A 17,779-nucleotide genomic window follows, 5' to 3' on the forward strand; every position below is an offset into this window, starting at 1 on the left:
CAGAGTTACACAGTAGTGGCGCAGAGATGTATTTAGTAGTCAATTTTCACATTTAAGTTAATCACATGGAAACACTTCTGTAAGACAGAAAAAGAACTCAAAAATTCTTAATGGCAAGAAAATAAATGCATGTTTCATTTAGGCTTCATTATTTTTGAAATCACCCATATGATATGATGTGGCATTTGGCTTTACGGGATATAAAAAAATCAATCATTTTTACCCGGAAGTTGGCGCTCTAATAAATTTGCTATTCTGTGTGTTCTTTTACCGAGCTTGATTAGGAATTTTTGAAAAAGCGCCATGGAGATTTTCTTTCACCATTAAAAATAATAGTTCACGGATTCAAACCATAATTCCTGATTAATATGTTGCTACAGTGGATTCCTGTTCTTAGCATACCATGTCAGCAAAAAATTATGCTAATAACAGGAGTATGCTATTAACAGGAACACACATTGTAGCATAAATATAGCAACTGGGGGCATACAATAAGTCAAATCTGTTAAAAATTGATAGTCAAATTGAAATTTAATGCAACATTGTATATGATTGATGTTTAAGATAATTATTTATCAAATGGAATAACAATTTATCAAATGGAATTGTATTCTAAGGTATTTGCATTTGCATTTGAGCATATTTTAGCAGATTTAAAGCATATTTTCTTAGCATTCTGAGAATTTTCTATGCTATAAAGACTTTAAGTGAATTTTGAATATTGGGGTTAAAAATTATGCTATTAACAGAAGAAAAATACATTACAATTTAAAGGAATTAATCTGTGCTTTGACATTCTATATGCTAATAACAGAAATATGCTATTATCAGGTATGCTAATAAGTGGAATCCAAAAATTATCCTTCAGTCTGACAGAATTTACAAGCCTATCAGACCAAACATCTGACAGATTATTTTACATTTTGCGGTGTCTGACTTGGCTTCTCACTTTTGAGTCCATGATGCTAAATGTTTAAGATTCAACATTAGTTTCCTCAACCTCACGACACCAGAGCTCCTGTGATGCAAATATACTTAAGTGGTATAAAGGGATATATTTTTCTCCTCCTTTTTTCCCTGCAAATAGCGTTTAGTACCTCACATCTGGTTAAAAACAAACCTGTTACCCTCCCATTGACTGTCAATTTAAACAGCAAACTCCAATACATATTCCTGTTTGTTTTCTTGTATGAAAATGTCCACAAAATATGGGCGTAGTTATATGGGAACTGAATATTCAAATACATGTAGGTTAAGAAGTACAGTAAATGACATAACAAATGCTGTCAGGACATATCATCCTCCTTTATTCTAAACCAGCTATACATGACATTATTCTTAAGAGGGGCATTTTAGAATAAAGATAAAAAGATACAAACGATTCGCAATGGAAAAAATATTTTCTGCAAATATTTTTCATCGAAATTATTTCCGACAAGACATGTTGTACAAAAGCATGCCGTGGTTAAAATGACTGTGTAATACAATGTCTAAACTCTTTCTGCAAAGTTTGGGGAAGTCTACTTTAGGGACATTTAAATGGAAGGACAGATGAAATGTAACTCATCATAGTGCCACCAGTATAATTATTACGCAATTTTTTCGCAGTTCAGAGCTGAAAATAACATCCCAGAACTTCATTATGCACTGCCAAGTTATTAAATAAATGGAAAATTGTAAACATTTCAATTATGAAAAAAAGTAAACAACTTGCAATTCAGACACAACTCACATTTTACCTGTTGTTAGCTTTGAACAAGCTAATTTGCCTCGGTGAAAAATAATTAACATTGAAATTGAGAAAAGTCGTCCAGAACTGTTAAACAGACATGATATTTTGGATAATTGTCAGTTAGGACAGCAGATATACATGTATGGAGAGACCGAGAAACGTAAACAATGTTAACCAGAAAGGCACAATCACAGGCAATCGGCACCTGTGTCGGAAGCAATAATTAAGAATCATTAAGTAAGTAAAGCGATAGAAACATATAACCTACACTTCTTATCAGTCATCGTCGTGATTTCCGCAAAAGTTTTAACAGCCGTTAGACATTTATGATCGATTTTCTTATTTAGCGAATGGCAACCATTGTTTGATCGACTAGTTTGCAGCCAAAATATAAAGCACTTACCGCGTGTCAATGTTAAACTTTCAACAGGTCGTCACATAAACTTGCAGAAGATATGAAAAAGGCGCTATCATGGCGGCAGCCATTTTTTCCAAACAAACCAGTTTCGCAGCAAATGGCAAATATAACAAGAGTTCTGATTGGCTAATGCAATAATCTAAAAATAAATGCTGGTCGAGCAGGATTTTTCTGCTCGAGCAGAAAAAAATGCTGGTCCAGCAGCAAATTTGCTGCTCGAGCAGCATTTTGCTGGTCGAGCAGCATTTAAATGCTTCTTGAGAAGCATTTTTATGCTCGAGCAGAAGTTAACGTTTCGACCCCTTTGGTATCCCATATAAATCAGCGTGAAGTTGTTCCCTGTGGCTGCAGGATTTTAGTTTTAAGACAATAGTTCTTTTGTGAATTCGCACTGGAGAATCGTTAACGCATATCTGTATACATCCATGAAGAAGTCATACGACCCACTTTCACTGTTGTAATCTTCATGCATAGGTCATTGGTTTTATATCGTTCAATTTTCATTTTATTTCATCTCTGATAAATGTTTCTTGTTAGATTTATTTTTTAGCAATCGTATAAACAACAAAGGTATGTAATATGGATCCTTTACACCCATTATTGCTCCTTCTTCCTGTATTTGCGCGATGATGATCTGAAATATTAAATTTATGACACTATATTGTTAAATCTTTTTCTATACAGAAGAAATGTAGTAGATACTTGTTAGTAGTTTCATTTCATCGTGTCTCAAAAAGTCGTTACTCTCTTGCTCTGGTATCTTTCCTACCATTGAGTAAGTAAATGATAATTAAATTGAATGCGTTCTAATTCCCTTTTATTATTGTTTAATTTGAGTTACAATAATATGAGGTTAATTTTTATTCACACTTAAGTATAACATGAATATTGCTGGGCCAGGTGTGAGTTTGAGCGCTCTAAAACCGGTTTAAACACCAAATGCTTTGCATTGACCGTTCCATGGCGGTGACCGCAGCTTTATTCTTATTTGTGTTTATGTTGTTTTGTATTGTTCTGTTTTGTACTGTTTGGGCAATTGGTCACTTTCCTTAAATAAAGGACCAACTGATTGGTTATGATAATAATTCAATACTGCTCCAGCAGCTGGAGTTTCACTTTTTTATATTGTAAAGTATATCTTTGACGAATTTGAAAATTGTTCCGGTTGCTTGAAAATTATGGCCACCTGGGGCGGAGCATTTTTCCTTATACGGCTGGCTATATATGGCTTTAGTAAAACCTTGTTATCACTCTAGAGGCCACAATAATATTGTCCGATCTACATTAAACTTGGTCAGGAGATTTGTCCCAATGATATCTTGGACGAGTTCGATAATAGTTCCGGTTAGTTAAAATTATGGCCGCCAAGGGGCTGGCATTTTTCCTTATATGGCTATAATAAAACCTTGTTAACACTCTAGAGGAAACATTTATTGTCCTATATTCATGAAACTTGGTCAAACGATTTGTTTTAATGATAACTTGGACGTGTTTGAAAATTGTTCAAGTAAGTAAAAAAAACACGGCCATCTGAGGGCGGGGCATTCTTACCTATAAGGCTTTTTAAGGCTATAGTAAAACCTTGTTAACACTCTAAAAGTAACATATATCGTCCAATCGTCGTGAAACTTGCTCAGAACAGTTGATCTAATTATATATTGGATGAGTTCGAAAATGGTTCTGGGCTGTTGAAATACATGGCCGCCAGGGGGCGGGGCTTTTCCAAAGATGGCTCTAGTAAACCCTTGATAACACTCTGGAGGCCACAAATATCGTCCGACTCTTCATGAAACTTGGTCAGAAGATTTGTCCCAATAATATCGTGGACGAGTTGGTAAATGGTTCCGGTTGGTTGAAAGACATGGCCACCAGGGAGCAGGGAATTTTTCCTTATAAGGCTTTAGTAAAAACTGTGAACACTCTTAAAGTAACATGCACTGTCCAATCTTCATGAAACTTGGTCAGATTATTTGTTTAATGTCTTGGACGTGTTTGAAAACCATTTCGATATGTTGAAAAACATGGCCGCCAGGGGGCGGATAATATTGTCATAAATGGTTTTAAAGGGGCCTTTTCACAGATTGTGGCATGTTTTGAAGTTTGTCATTTAATGCTTTATATTGATAAATGTTAACATGTGATATAAAAAGCTCCAGTAAAAAATCAAGAATAAGATATAAAAAAAATAAAAATGTTAACCCTCAGCAAGGCTTGAACCACTGACCCCTGGAGTCTAGGAGTAAAAAGTCTACCACTTAGACCACTCGGCCATCGTTTCGAATACAATTTGATATGTATTTTATACTTCATATAAGTACTCCTCGTAGTTTCACAAAAAATAACGACAACAGCAGGACTCGCAAATTTATTAATTCGTTTCGCGTTGCAACGCTTTATAATTTTCGAGTTTTTAAATAGTCAAAAGATGCATATAATGGCTATTTTAGAGCATAGTAAATGTTCAGTATTATAGTTTTCTCACAAATATCATAACTAAAACGAAAAGGCCCCTTTAATAAAACCTTCTTAGAACTCTAAACGTTACACGTGCTGTTCACTCTTATTAAACTTGGTCAGAACATTTGTTCTAATGATATCTTGGGCTGCACTGAAAATGTAAATTCCTGTGTATCTCAAGTGAGTGACTTAGGGCCTTTGAGGCCCTCTTGTATATGATAGTTGTATGATTAATCATTCAAAATGTATGAACCAAACACTAATACTTTTTCACTGTTTAACGAATAATTGAGCTAAAATAGTTAGCCAAAATTCAATGAGCTTGATTAAAAAAATATAAATTATTAGCCAGCATGCGTCATTAACCGATTATTCCTCATTTGGTGTAAACGTAAAGTGATTTTATAACAATTCATTATGTTTTCGTAAATGTAGTAGCCATTATTAAATTTAAGTTATCAATAACACTGATTCTAGTAGCCAATGGCTATTTAGGCCAGTAGTTGCAGTTCAATATATATATTTATCAATACAAATAGTGTTATATGCATTAATTGAATTTAAAACAGTTTTCAGTGTATAAACAAATATTTTTTGTGTTAAGGTATTTAGCCATTTCAAGATACCATTACAGAATGTGTGTACTTAACGTGTACTGCTTGATAAATTTCTAAAGGAAAAAATAAGAAAAACATGTTTTATTACAATAATGACTAAAAAGTGAACTGTATCATACAAGTTTGTGTTGCAATTAATGTAAAAATAGATAATAAATGGATTTTTACTGTCATGTTTTGACATATTAAATGACGGTAAAATTAAATAAGCTAATTTCAGTTTTCTTCTCTTACATTTCATCTAAAAATTTCATTCACTTCGGGTGTTTCATTACCAAATAAGTAGGTAACCAAAGTTGCAAAACACCATGCCAACATTGCATAGAAGTTGCACAAAGTTGGCAGAATTTTAATTACCACCTTACAGCTGTCATTAAGCAATCTGATGTCATACAATATTCGGGCCTCTTTGTTTCTGTAAAGGAATATTATCAGTGAGCTACTTTTATCAATTTCATCTGGCAAAGACAGTAAGAAAACAAGCAGATTTTCTTTGTTCAATAATACTAACAACACAATATACAACATATTGCACTAATATTAGAGTATTTACAACTAGATGTAGTAGTGGGGTGGAGGAGAACATATGGTATACCAAGTCCATGGCTTATTATTTCCATTTAATTCGAGACGTAGACCAATATAGTCATAACGGTAAAACCTAAACAAAACAATGATAATATTTTACAAACAGAACAAATAAAGCGGTACTATAAACATATAAATGAAATTAATATCACAATAATTATACTTTTTCAAACAAATTTCATAATACAAAATGTTCAATAAAGGAAAACAGATTAACAAATCACCAGGTTGGATTACAGCCTACAGGAAGACAAAGAAGATGGACTTTACTTCCACTTGAAAGTCTTGGTTGTCAGTAAATTAACAATGAAATAAAAACAATTAATATCGAATGACCAATGAGCATCTTGCATCGGACGTATACCTGATTATTGGACATAACAAGTACAGGTATTGCATCAGCTTTCATGGGTAAACGCACACTATAGAGGACATATTTCACACAGCAAGTAAATGGGTATTTTATAAAAGGGAGATAACAAATTGAATAAGTCTACAAATTGCATTATCTATAATTTATATTCGAATTCATTCGGTTTGTTAATGCTTAACTAGTACAAATATCAAATATAAAGGAAACACTTTAAATATAAATTTAACTATAGGTAAACTTACCTTAAACCAACACACTACCTTTTATATTTTTATGTTTTACCTATATATTTATGTACCTGTCTAATGGTATTCCATGTTGGTTTACCTTTAAATCATGTGGGCAATGTTTTTTGTAATGTAATCAATATCATAACATTTAAAACAAATAAACGCATTTTTAAACATGATATGTTATATGCACAATTATTAAGTTTACGATGGAAATACAAAATCGAATAACACAAAATTAACATATACAATGAACAATGTTTTCTTAGATAGGCGGTCACGGAAATATATCTTAACAGGAGCCCATACATCTTAAACTTGTGTAGTATTTGTAGTAATTGTCTACTGCTATATGCGCAACTATACACATGAAACACACTTGGCAACCCCTTTGATAAATAAAATATATGCTCAAGTAACATAGTTTGCAGGCGCCGATAAAATATTAAATGACTATTCTTAGTGTATAAGTACTATCAAAGTATTTAATAAATTAGGTACAAATATGTTGTGTATATATTATCGTTTTTTCCCACACTTGATATTTCCAGTTAGCCAGTAGAGTAAAATAAATTAGCATTTATAAAAGTGTCAATAACGCCAGTAAGTATTTTTTTCACCGAAATTGAAACTAGATTCAGTCCATAAAGGAAGAAGTCACTCGACGGTTGGTTGTGTACATTGATCTTTTTACTTGTCATATGTTTAGCTGCCTAGGAAATACACACTTTGTAAACGGTCATATGAAACACTCCAATCTAAAGGAAACAATTACCGGAAATGACAATCATATTAATGGAAACAACAAAAAATAACCGGATTTCGATGTACATCTATTTTTACCAGATAGTATTGGACACTAGATTCGTGTTGCACTATTGGTATGGACTAGTTTTATAACAATTAATGTTCAAATTATAATGTTCAATTTATAAGTGTTTTTGTCTTTAAAACAACGGCTTAAATTTCTGATTATTTCAAATAATGCAGCAAGTGCTTTCGGATGGAAAATATTAAAATACACGCTTCAGAAAAATAAAAAGTTGTTCATTTTAAGATAACATCCGTAATGCGAATTATTTCGAATCTTAGTAACCTTTAACAATATGTGTTGAACTGAGGTATGTATTCATTGGTCTAAGCTTCTCTTTTTATGTTGTTTCCTGTTGACAGCCGCACAATAGTGAGGATAAATAGCTAGTTAAAGAGTATGTTATTTATTAAATGTTTACCCACTCAAAAAGGCGAAGCAAGATTCTTTTAGGAAATAAAACAATCATAAAAAAACGTCTTCAAATTGATGGATACGTGAATTTATACTCAATCAATCGTATGACTTTAATACACATTACAAATGTTTGCGTTATCACAGGTTAATTGGCCAGTCGCAGAAAATCAAGATTGATCACGTCTGTGAATGAAGGGAGTTAAAATTTACTTATTGGAAGGTGATTCAAACAGTCGTATACTCTTTTTTATTTAGGTATTGGAATTAAACAATCATACGCAAATACAAGATTTTCCTCTCACAACTCGAAACTTCACAGTTGACCATGGGCCGGGGCAAAGGAGGTGAAGAATATTGTGTGGCTTGCGGTGCGGCAGGTACGTGTGTCTTGACTTCGATGTTTTGTTCAATACAATTATGCTTGTTTTTTATCGCAGGATAATATTGGGTCCATATTCACAAAGCTCTATAGGAAGTAAGTAAGTCTCTGAGTATTTTGTGCCTTTTTTTCGAAGAAATGACAAAAGTAAGAAAATACTAAGTACATTTCTTGCTAAAATGTTAAATATTGCATTATTTTGTAAGCAGAACATATTGGATTTTACATGAAACTTGTTCAGTAATGCTCCCTTAAGCACCGTTATATGCAGTAAGCAAATTCACATTAGTTTAAGTTCATTAAAAATTAAAGATTTTTTTTTTATAAAATAAAAGTAGCCTATTCAGGCTGGCATTTATAATAAGATAGCTTATGTTCGGTTTTTAACTTTCTCGGCATTTTCAAATGTATTTCTAAAATAATCCCCTTGCGCATCCATGAATCATTTAACTTAGACAGAACACTTTGTAAATTGCAGTTCTTTGCTGCTGCGTCACCGTTCTCGCGGTCGGCCTGGCGGGACTCGGCATCGCCAAGATCGTAATGGGTAACAGCAACTTTGTTCTGCAAAACTGGACTTAAAGCAGATGTGTTAAGTGTCATAGCAGATTACCTCTCCCTTTGCAGAGGCAATTCATGGACGAAAGTCTGCCTGTTTTGAATGTTTCGTTTAAAAAAAATGTCTATTCTTAACAAAACACAGTCTAGGCGGACAGTTTCGTCCCTGATTAACCTGTGCGGATTGCATAGGTTTTCCAACACGGCACTTTACGAATATGCATTAAGCTCAGTTTTCCCAGAACGAGGCTCACATAATATTGCGTTAAGTTCTCTTAATTCAGGCAGTGACTCATCAGACATTTGAATAGCTTGTTTCCTCTCGAAACCGGAACCTCTTCTCCACGGGACTTTTATCTGTGTCTCGTAATGTTTTGATGTTGTTTTTTCATCGTTTTAAAAAATATTTTCTGTAATGCTTTGTGCGTTTTTATTTTGGCAAACTTGACCATGTTGTGTGACTATAGTTTCAAGACAAAAATACACGAAAACAAGATGTATTAATACTTTTTCGTAAATTAAAACGCAAACAACCCAAAACATATATTATTGATTCGTAATACTTTCTACTAAGTTTATAGGATTTTGTTTATAAATAATGTTTTAGATCTAACCATACTTGTTGTGTACAATTTTCTTCGATATTAATACATTTACGGAAATGAAAAATCAAATTTAAAAAAGTATATATAATTTAAAGCGGTACACGTTTTAGGCGCTATCTACCTGCACCACTGCGACATCGAGAAGATGATCCCGATCTACCTGATCGTGAGTGGCGTGGTGCCGTTGTTCTTCAGCAGCTTCAGTCGCCGCGACGAGGACAGAGGCTTCGGTGCAGCCGACATTTGTGGCCTGCTCGCCTTCCTCTTCAACACCACCTGGCTAGTGTGTGATACGCGCCAATAGCATTCCATTGTCTCAGCAAGCGTTTTCCTTGTTCCGAGCATAGCTTCTCAAAATCCCGTCCGTCCATTTCAAGGTCTCTCGCCGAGGCGTAATGGATATGGAGTCCGTCTAGCGACCAAGCAGTCGTGAGTTCGACCCCAACTTTGAGAGCGTCCTTAAGATCTATCCCAAAGATACTACGTTTTTGGCTCTATCAAGGAAACTGACTCTAACATGCTTAAATTAATTACTAACGTCTGTGAAGAGGTTTGACTGGTTGCGAGCATAGCGTCAAAAAAGTTCGGTCCGCCATTTCAATCCGCGTGATAATGATTGGTTTCATCATCGCTTTAGTTGTTTTATCAATGCGCTTCAAGGTTTGATCGTTATTATGTTACATGATGGTGATCGAGTCCATTAATAGTTTAACATGTACCATGCCGCCGGCTGCACCGGTTACAAACCGCCCGTCTTGACTATTATTATATACTATCTCTTTACTTAATAAGAATCTTATTGTGCGATGACATGATCGAATTAAGTTACCGTTCCAATCTCGGCTGTTTTCTTTTTCGCAGGAAGCATCTGGGTGTATCCTAACTACGGGAAGCTGACTTCAGACCAGTACATACCTTGCTCGGAGACGGTTAAACACCACTGTGTTCGCGGCACGTGCTCCATGACCTTCATGACCTTCGCCTTTTCCATGGTTACCATAGACTGGATATGTTTCGGGCTCGGGATGGCATTTCTGGCATCGGTCTACTGCCGGGCCGCGTGCCGGGACTAAGTCTTCTTTCTGTAGAATAGTATAATGTACCGTTTGTGTCAGACGACAATTTATACGTACGAACGTCAGCGTAATAAAACCCATATGTTCATCATTGGCCGTGATGTAAGAGTAAACTTACATGTACGATGTAATTATACACAAAGAGACATACATTTAAAAAAGAAAACATAAGGAGGCATTATATTTAAACAAACACAACAATTATTCTTGGTTAGAAACATACAATTATTCATATCCGTTCGTTTGTCGATAATAATCAATCAAAACTCCACTTTACCATCAGTGCCGCAACTAATTTAACGGTAATTTTCATGTACGCACGTCAATAAAGTAAAGATCAATTAAACCGATGTATTTTACTTTTCTGTCAAATGATATGGCGCAAAACGCAATCACATCTGTAATATATAGATAAATAAATTGACCGTTACATGACGCACACAATCAGTTATTATAATTTCACGAAGAAAGATACACAAACACAGTTGTCATAAATATTGTTACAATAGTAACTTTGTTATATTATTGATGAATATACTCTTCATGTTGTCGTTTATCTACTTTATTTAACTTGATTTTACGAGTTTACAATATTATTAATCTTTTGGGCATAACTGTTCTTCACGCATGGCATTAATCAACTGTACGACACGTATGCAAATGTAAAATACATTTATATAGCATATCGTTATATTTTCATTTTTAGTGTGAGCGTTAGCTGACAATAATGTTACATACCATATTTTGCAAATCAGTATGTGGCTAGAAGGCTTAGGTACGGTATGGGAGACAGCCCCACTGCCTGTTGCAGCAGACGACAAATGTCATTCTCCTAGCAGAGTTGTCGTTCGTGCCTGCCTCAACATAAATGTGAATGTGATGAACCGTTGTGCATTGGTACACTGCAGAGGGGTTTATATGACTCATAGTGTTTAACAGATTGAAAAACAAGATTGGCCAGTCTGGTGTTTATCATTGAAATCTGTACATATTGGCTGCTTTCAGGGAAAACGGGGCTTAATGCATGCCAAATAAGATTAGCCTGTGCATACTAATTAGCCTGTGCAATACGCACAAGCTAATCAAGGACGACATTTTACAGCAGCGAACACGTACAGTGCTTTCAGCGTTTTGATTTGTTCTGGCCTGTAGGCCTGTCTATGCCCATCAAACGCACAACATGATAGAACGACATGGCAGAGATCAGTCATTGTTGTTTAGCCTAATCTTTACATGCGTATTTATTTTTCATTTTTTTATTTTATTAAATTTTTAGCTCTGCTGTTTTCGGAGAAATCCCGAGGTATTGTCATAGGCAGCTCGTCGTCCGCAGTCCGCCGTCCGGCGTCTGCCGTCCGCCGTCCGCGTCGTGCTGATTCCTTGACATTTGCTCTAAAATCAAAGTGCTTCCATCTACAACTTTGAAACTTTATATGTAGCTGCACCTTGAGGAATTCTACACGCCACACCCATTTTTGGTCACTAGGTTAAAGGTCAAGGTCACTGACAAACTTTTATTCATTCAAAATTGCACCCACAGCCGAGCTTTGGCTCCCACTAAGCGGTGCTTTTGTTGTTGATTTTTTGGTGGGGGATGCATTTTAACGACGTGAATTAAAAAATAGTCTGAATTGAAAAAGAACTGTAAAATAAATTGCGTGACTTTTTTAACTTGCAGACAGAGACTTAAACTCTTCAACGTCGAGTATAAATCACGGTTTAAAAACTGAGGTATTAAATTGTTCAATTCGCTTGTCAACAATACTGGGTGTAAATAAACTTCATTGGACGTTTTACACAAGATAAACATATAATAGCGTTTGTTGATAAACATTCTAAAATCTTGTGTCGTTGTTTCCGTTAACACCGTATATTTGCAAACCATGGTATAACCTTAATGGATATGCGAAATGATCAGAACGTGCTAATGTTTATTTATAAACAACATGTACCTATCAAAGTCCAATAATAAAATCATAAAAATCATAAAATAATGGAAATATACAGTGTTAGCTCACACAGGACAAGTTTAATATAGCAAACAAAGAAAGTTCAGAAGTACTAAAGCTCTAACAACAGAACACCAGCTTTAAACATACTATGATGAAAACCTGGATAATGCCTTAGCACGGTAAATGCACAACATTTGGGTTTATAACACTACATGTAGAAGATGAGGATAATGGTGTTATAGCTTGAAGTGTTACGTTTAGTTCTGTCTAGTTCTTTGCGTTATAATGCTCAAGATAAATAGCTTTGCCAACAATACATAGTCATAAGTCATACTTTTATATTTAGCAGATAATCAAATTGATAGTATTCATCCAGGGTAGGTAACCGTAGCCCGAACGGTACCCCTTTGACCGAGCATTCACGCTTCTCTTCGAAGTGTGAATTCTTGTCAATTTTGATTGGTTAATAATTATCTTCTACGTATATGAACATTGTACAAGATGCCGTTCAAGTGAAAATACTGGTTACTTGTGATATGTTTCGTTTCGCTATATTTAACTCATATAGCTGCTTACTTTTGTGTATTTATTATTAATGTTCGGACCAGAACCGGATTGCTCGTTTAAGGCGCATGATGACCTGAACAATAAACGAGAATCAACTACATGTCCTCTTTAAAGATTTAATAATTGCATTTAATAGTAAAAATGTTCAATACAAATTCCTCCATTTTAGAAATCGATGGTGTTAAAAGCCATTGTGTTTACATTTTTACAAATATCATCCATATTTTGAATCACCAGACCTAAATAGTGAAGCGGCAACAAATGATGCCATCCACCTTGTTGCAATGTCTTCTTATGTGTCTAATTATGTCTACCTCATACATACCGGCATAATTATTAATGAAGCCAAGAGTGTCATGTTAAAATTCAAGCATAAAAAGAGGCTAACCGCATGCAATACTAAATAATGCTCATAAGATGTCAGAGAAATGTACTAAGATATTTAATGTTCCGTAACGTGGATACAATAATGCCGAATCAAGATTTGCAAAATAGATCTTTGCATCGAATTACATGTTTTGCAAAACTAGCGTAAAAACTATAACGAACTACAGCAATAATTTTCCATGGGGAAGTGTAGATCTGCTACGAATGTTTTCGAAGTACAGATAAAAGCACTTCTTTGAAATTTGAATTTGACATGCATCTATTAGTTACCTATTGATTTTTTAAAAACTTGATTGAAATATTTGATAACCCAGGTTGATCGGTACCCATATGCTTTAATTGTGATTTATTTACCGATGTCATTTCCCGGATATTGAACTCATGTTGCTTCATTTTTAAGAGAAGCACGGTTTAAATCTATTTAACGAATAGATAAATCAATAAAGATGACGGGAAACAAAGCTTAAAGGATTCAGAGGTGTATAACCCTGGTAGGTATTTATAGAATTTCTTTTGTTTCCTTGTTTATGCTTAGACGAGTAAGAAGAAAATTAATTTGCATTCAATGATTAGAGAATGATACATTTTTTAGTTGCAAAACAACGATAAAGAACACACTCAACTGGGATCAACATTTAATATAATATTAATATAAGAGCACCTATACAAACATATACTTGTATACCAAAATGATATAACACTTACATAAACATACACGGGGACATTTGCATACCATCGGACGGGTAAACACAATTTATTACAGTGGTAAAGTTGCAGGTAAATCATTAATTGTATCACCATAGGGTTGTGTTCATGTCAGAGGGAATGGTAGCTGCATATCACAACACTTAATCGACTTTAAACATTTATATTTTTTTTTAATAAAAAAATGTATAATTTCTTCATTGTTTTGTTTGGTGAGAGGTTCACAAAGAATGGAGGTAAACCATTTATAATAACTACATATCACAAATGCAAGCCGTATCTACCCCTTACATATAGGTTAAATGACTTAAATTTCACTATTACAGTACTTGTTATTGTCCCGACACTATTTAAAGCATATGAATAGGAATATTTAATAACCTTACCAAAGAGATAAGTTAACAATAACAATAAGCTTCAGTGATGTACTAGGGGCACGTTACTTTACATTTTTCCTGATATGAAAAAAGCACTGCCACAACTTCAAAAACACTGCACATGGGTTGGGGTGTGGGGGTGTTTTTGAATGTGTCTATCCGTTTTTGGAGAGTCAAAAGTATCTGGACAAGAGATATATGTCATTAAGTCAAATAGGTCGCGACGCGTTTAAAATAAAGGGCCCGCCTAGCGATCAGAAGGTCACGGTTCGGTTTCCACTATGAGGGCTTCTTCAACATGTAAGATTACTTTGAGTCTTCAAAAACGGATCGACATATTCAAAAACACCCCATAGCCCAACCCATTTGCAGTGTTTATGAGGTAAATAACACAAATCGAGCTGAAATTGGTTGTCAGGAAACTCCTGGCTGTGTGCCTATATATTTTTAAACCCAAGCGACGCCTTTTTTAGATATCAATGACTAGAATAAATTGTCATTTACATAGCAACATTATATACAATCAGTCTGAGTGTTATCTGAAATTATTTACAAATAAACAGAGTTGAAAACCAATCTTAAAGAAAGCAGCATCTGCCTGATAACTTCTGTCTTGTAACTACAACAAGATCACTAAGAACGAAACCATTTATCGTCAAACATCTAAACATATATTACCGTACAGCTTTACAAATTAAACCATTTAATATCTTAGTCCCTCCATAAACACATTTTAATTCGCATAAAATAAAACGACAGCGCTATCTAATTGTTACAAAGTTAAATTAATACAAGTTCAGAGTTAATGAAAATCATTTATGTTTTAATGACTTTCAATAATGAAGTCATGCGTGTTAATATTTAGTATTGGAGTCATTATTGCCATTTGTCTAAATAAAAATGTGTTTTATAATTTTTGGATTTCATACAAAAGCATCCGCTATTTAGCGCTAGGGTTTTGAAAAAAAATTGGATGTGTTATTAAAACAGCTTAACTTTCACATTAAAAATATATAAACTTTTACAAACCAGTATTGCCTCTTGGCCAAAAACATAAAGATGATCTTAATACTTAACTATTTTATGCTATGCCTCAAAAGCGTTTTAATCAAATATGAGATGTAGTTAATACTATTTTGTTTAATTTCCTCTCGCCTCAAACAGTCGCAATTCTATTGTGCTCTAGTTTACATCTACGCCACGAGAAGTTTAATAGTTATCACAATGACATATATTTGCTTTCAGTATTATTACATTTGATTTGTGATGCCATTGGCTTCAAATTTATGAAAATTTAAATTCATTTAAAAATAAATTACTCTGTGTCGGGTGTGATCTTTCAAGCTCTTTTAAACCGGTCTCAACCCAGAATGAGTTGCATTGACCATTACAAGGTGGTTGCCCCAGTTGTAAAATAATGTTTGTGTGCTTGTTAGGTATGTATGTGTGTGTATTTCAGGTCCATTATATGAATTATGTTCATACTGTTTTTGGTACAAACAAGAATTGATGACTTTTAAGATTTTACTTTTTTATTAATCGAATCTTTTCTATTGGCTACGTCGTGCACAAATTGTTTTTCATGCCATATACAGATAGCGTTACTCCAGCCGAGCCTTCGCACTGGTGTAGTCCGGTCAGGAGATACCCTGTCCTCTCTATAATCACGTGACTCCTCCTCTGAGTATACGGATACAGAGATTCATATATGGCTACATTATTCGAAAATGTCATAAGGCCTTTTATCCTCACGACATATGATTGGGTTGTAGCCTTGAGTTATAAAAACCCTCTATTAAATTTAAACACCCAAAATGTATTACTATTACATTTGAGCAGAATACAAGACATTATAACAATATAAAACATCAATTTTTAGCATTTTTATTCTCAGATATCCCCAAAAAAGTGACATATATACTTGAAACACAATAATTTTAAAGAGGATGATATATTTTATTTGTATGAAATAAATAAATATATATGTTTATTATATCGAACATTCATATCAAAAACAATCTAAGATACGGTATAGTATGTTTTTAAAACCCGTGAACATGATAAAAAAACTAAAAAAACTACTTACAATCACAAATTGAGTTAAACGCCAGAAATATCAGCAGGACATAAATGCCTATCTATATTAGTCTTTTATTAAACAAGTTTGTCATTCAAACGGAATTTAAGGGGACTTTTAACAATAACTCGTTAAACATTTAAAGGACACCATTTAGATGTAAACATTAGCGCATGAAAACAATAATTAACGTGTTTAATAACGGTTCTTCTTAAACTGGAGACCTAGACATCGTCATTGGCGATTTAATTAGGAACTTGTACTAGCGTTTGTAGTTTTTGACTGACGTTCAGAAAAACACATTAAACATTTTCTTAACTCGCGGCGAAATTTTGCATCCCAAAAGCTATAGATAAACGGATTACATACATTATTAAGAACATATATCCTCATAATGAAATCAAAGAAAATTGTTTCAGCTTTTGACAAACCTTTCCAGAAATTGTCGTAAATTGAATCCATTATAGAGACAGACAAAAACGGGAGATACGTTAAGATGAAAGCGACAGTAATCGTAAACAGCACCATAGTTATTTTGTGTGAATTTCGCTCTTTTCCATTTGCTGCTAATGTTGTATGACGAACAAGAGTGTTTGAGGATTTTCTCACAACTCGATGAGGTATGATGTGTCTCCTTTGAAAATTAAGCGTTTTAATTTCATCCCGCTTATTTATCAAAACGTTTTCTTTATATATGCACAGCGCAGTGTCAACTGTATCGGACAGTTGATTTGTCGCAGAATGTTCAGTAGCAGGAATACGTTTAATGCTATTTTTATCGTCCGACACTTCTACTAAACTGTATATCGCGTTCTTAATTCCGCAAATGTGATTGTATCTTTTTCTGACTGTTGGTTGTCAACGGTTTTATCCGATTCCTGTTTCCAGCAAAAGCATATTCGGGCCGATTTATTGACGGCGATAGGCACAGAGTTATGAAGATAAATCGTCCGGCAAATAAGACTGTAAATCAAAATTAAATACACAACGGAACTCATAAAGAGAAGTAAATTGAATCCAAGGTATCCGATTCCTACATACGAACCAGTATATATGTCGTCAACAAAACATTCACTTCCGGTAATATTATACGCAACTGCATCCAACTCAACGGTGCTGTGGCCGTAAATAACAACATACGGAGCGGACAGTACCGCAGCAAAACATATGGCAATGACGCATGCCTTTCTGTCTCCAAAATCTTTGATCTGCCTTTTAAGGGGTCGACAAACTTTCAAATAACGGTCTAAGCCAGCGACTAACAATATAAAAACCGAGCTTAAGTTGCATGAAGCAATTAAATAGCTTAGCAGTTTACAAACAATAACACTTTGATAAGTTATAAGATGTGTCATATCTATGATATGATATGGCAATCCCACTAAACACACAGACATGTCTGCAAGTGCAAGCGATATAATGTACACCCTCGCACTTGACCGTTTGAACTTCA

The 17,779-nt window shown here is 34.3% G+C and overlaps 2 protein-coding genes across 2 annotated transcripts in view; both read left to right on the plus strand.

The window, feature by feature from the left end:
* LOC127858252 (transmembrane protein 272-like) overlaps positions 1-10,946 on the plus strand; it is a 204,288-nt gene extending 193,342 nt beyond the window's left edge. Inside the window, exon 5 of the mRNA XM_052395241.1 lies at positions 10,047-10,946. Within this exon, the coding sequence (XP_052251201.1) occupies positions 10,047-10,258 (212 nt within the window). The 3' untranslated portion in view covers positions 10,259-10,946. The remainder of the gene's footprint in view (positions 1-10,046) is intronic.
* The window catches only part of LOC127858235 (D(2) dopamine receptor A-like), a 210,249-nt gene that overhangs the window by 156,767 nt on the left and 35,703 nt on the right, over positions 1-17,779 (plus strand). The gene's annotated exons all lie outside the window — the stretch shown is intronic.

The sequence above is a fragment of the Dreissena polymorpha genome, chromosome 14 (genome assembly GCF_020536995.1).
Source record: "Dreissena polymorpha isolate Duluth1 chromosome 14, UMN_Dpol_1.0, whole genome shotgun sequence".
NCBI classification, from domain to species: Eukaryota; Metazoa; Mollusca; class Bivalvia; order Myida; family Dreissenidae; genus Dreissena; species Dreissena polymorpha.